Source organism: Amphimedon queenslandica, unplaced genomic scaffold, assembly GCF_000090795.2.
Source record: "Amphimedon queenslandica unplaced genomic scaffold, v1.1 AMPQUscaffold_4910_Cont23114, whole genome shotgun sequence".
Taxonomy (NCBI): Eukaryota; Metazoa; Porifera; class Demospongiae; order Haplosclerida; family Niphatidae; genus Amphimedon; species Amphimedon queenslandica.
In genome coordinates this window covers 1-1,597 of record NW_003554781.1, presented here as the reverse complement: position 1 = coordinate 1,597, position 1,597 = coordinate 1, and the positions used below count along the sequence as shown (strand labels likewise).

The following is a 1,597-nucleotide window of genomic DNA, read 5'->3' as shown; positions in this document are numbered from 1 at the left end:
TATTGTAAATTCCTCAACATCTGTGTAATTGGAATTGCTCATAACTATAATGTCCAATAATACAACTGCTTGAATCAGAGGTATGCTATTTATCTGCTGTGATAGACTTGTGAGAGCTTTCTGGGGTGATGAAATCTATTGATACATTTAAAATATAAATTAATCATGAAATTAAGTGAAATACTTTCATGCCTTACCAATGACAATATAGCTCCAAAGCTTTCACTGTTATGACAAATGGTCTCATTCCACTCTCCAGTTTCATTGCAATATCTAGTAGCTAAAACAATATTATAAAAATATATATACCAAATTCAGTAACTTACCATTAACAGTCCCTTTGTAGCAGGTTCCATTGGCAGTATATCCAGCTGCTGTTTCTGGCCATTGCTCATCAGCTGCACAGTACAGGGAAGGAGGGGAGGGAGGCAACACAGAAACACTTGGAAAAGAGATTGTGAGTATTGAAATAGAAGAATAATGAGATGAAGTTGGTGTAGTAGAAGCGCTGGGCTGGATAAAAGTTGAGGGATATTTTGAAGATGTAAGTGAACGAAAGAAAGAAAACACATCTAAAGTAGAGCTGGGGACAACTAATATAGAAGAGGTTTGAAAGCCAGTTGAGACTGAGGCATACGGACTAGTTGCAGAAGATTCAGTTTGTGAAAGGTCATTATTTGTCAAAGAAGGCACTGAGACAGAACCATCAGAATAAAATTCAGAAGTATGTAAAGTTGGTGCAACAGAAGTGCTGGGTTGTATTGAAGTTGAGGGATAGTTTGAAGAAGAGGAAAGTGAACCAAAGAAAGAAATCACATTTAAAGCAGAGCTGGGGACAAAGGCTATTATAGAAGAGGTTTGAAAGGCTGAGGGTGAGAACTGTGAGGTATTAGCACTAGATATAGTTGCAGAAGATTCAGTTTGTGATAGATCACTATTACTTGAGGAAGGGACTAAAGAGACTGAGACAGAGCCATCAGAATACAATTGAGATGCTTGTAGAGAGGAATATTGAGATAAAGTTGGTGCAATTGAAGTACTGGGTTGTATTGAAGTTGAGGGATAGTTTGAAGAAGAGGAAAGTAAACCAAAGAAAGAAAACACATCTAAAGTAGAGCTGGGGACAAGAGTTTGAGGAAGGTCATTATTTGTCGAGGAAGGTACTGAGACAGAGCCATACAGAAGGGAAGTAGTGACAAAGGACCTGGAAGGGAAAACTGAAGAAGAGGTAGTGGGTACAGATGATGGACAAAGGCTAGTATCTGGAGCAGATGTGGGGCAAGTACCAGTATCATTAAACATTAAACCTATGATTTTGAACTTCACTTGCTTAGATGAAATACGATTGTCTACTTTACTACATATCTGTGTTGCCAAATTGTGATAATTAAGCTCCACATTAGAAACTCTTACTGAACAAGTACCAATGTCAATCCAATGAAAGTTCATAAAATTTAAAGATCTGATAATAGTGTAGCAGTGCTCAGAGGAGGCATTAACTACAAAAATTTACATTCAATCTACACTGACTCTCAGAGCAGAGTATATATAACTTACCACTATATCTTTGACATGCTAATGGTATATCCTCATTTTT

General features: G+C 37.2%; 1 protein-coding gene across 1 annotated transcript; it reads right to left on the bottom strand.

Annotated features, from left to right (window-relative positions):
- Positions 1-6: 6 nt before the first annotated feature.
- On the bottom strand, positions 7-1,591 carry LOC109592517 (mucin-5AC-like; the record flags this gene model as incomplete). The annotated part of the gene is made up of 4 exons (XM_020007949.1): positions 1,558-1,591; positions 327-1,499; positions 198-280; positions 7-135 (listed from the first exon to the last, which is right to left on the bottom strand). Coding segments are annotated over exons 2-4 (1,335 nt in total), but the record flags the coding sequence as incomplete, so codon positions are not given.
- Between the last annotated feature and the right edge of the window lie 6 nt (positions 1,592-1,597).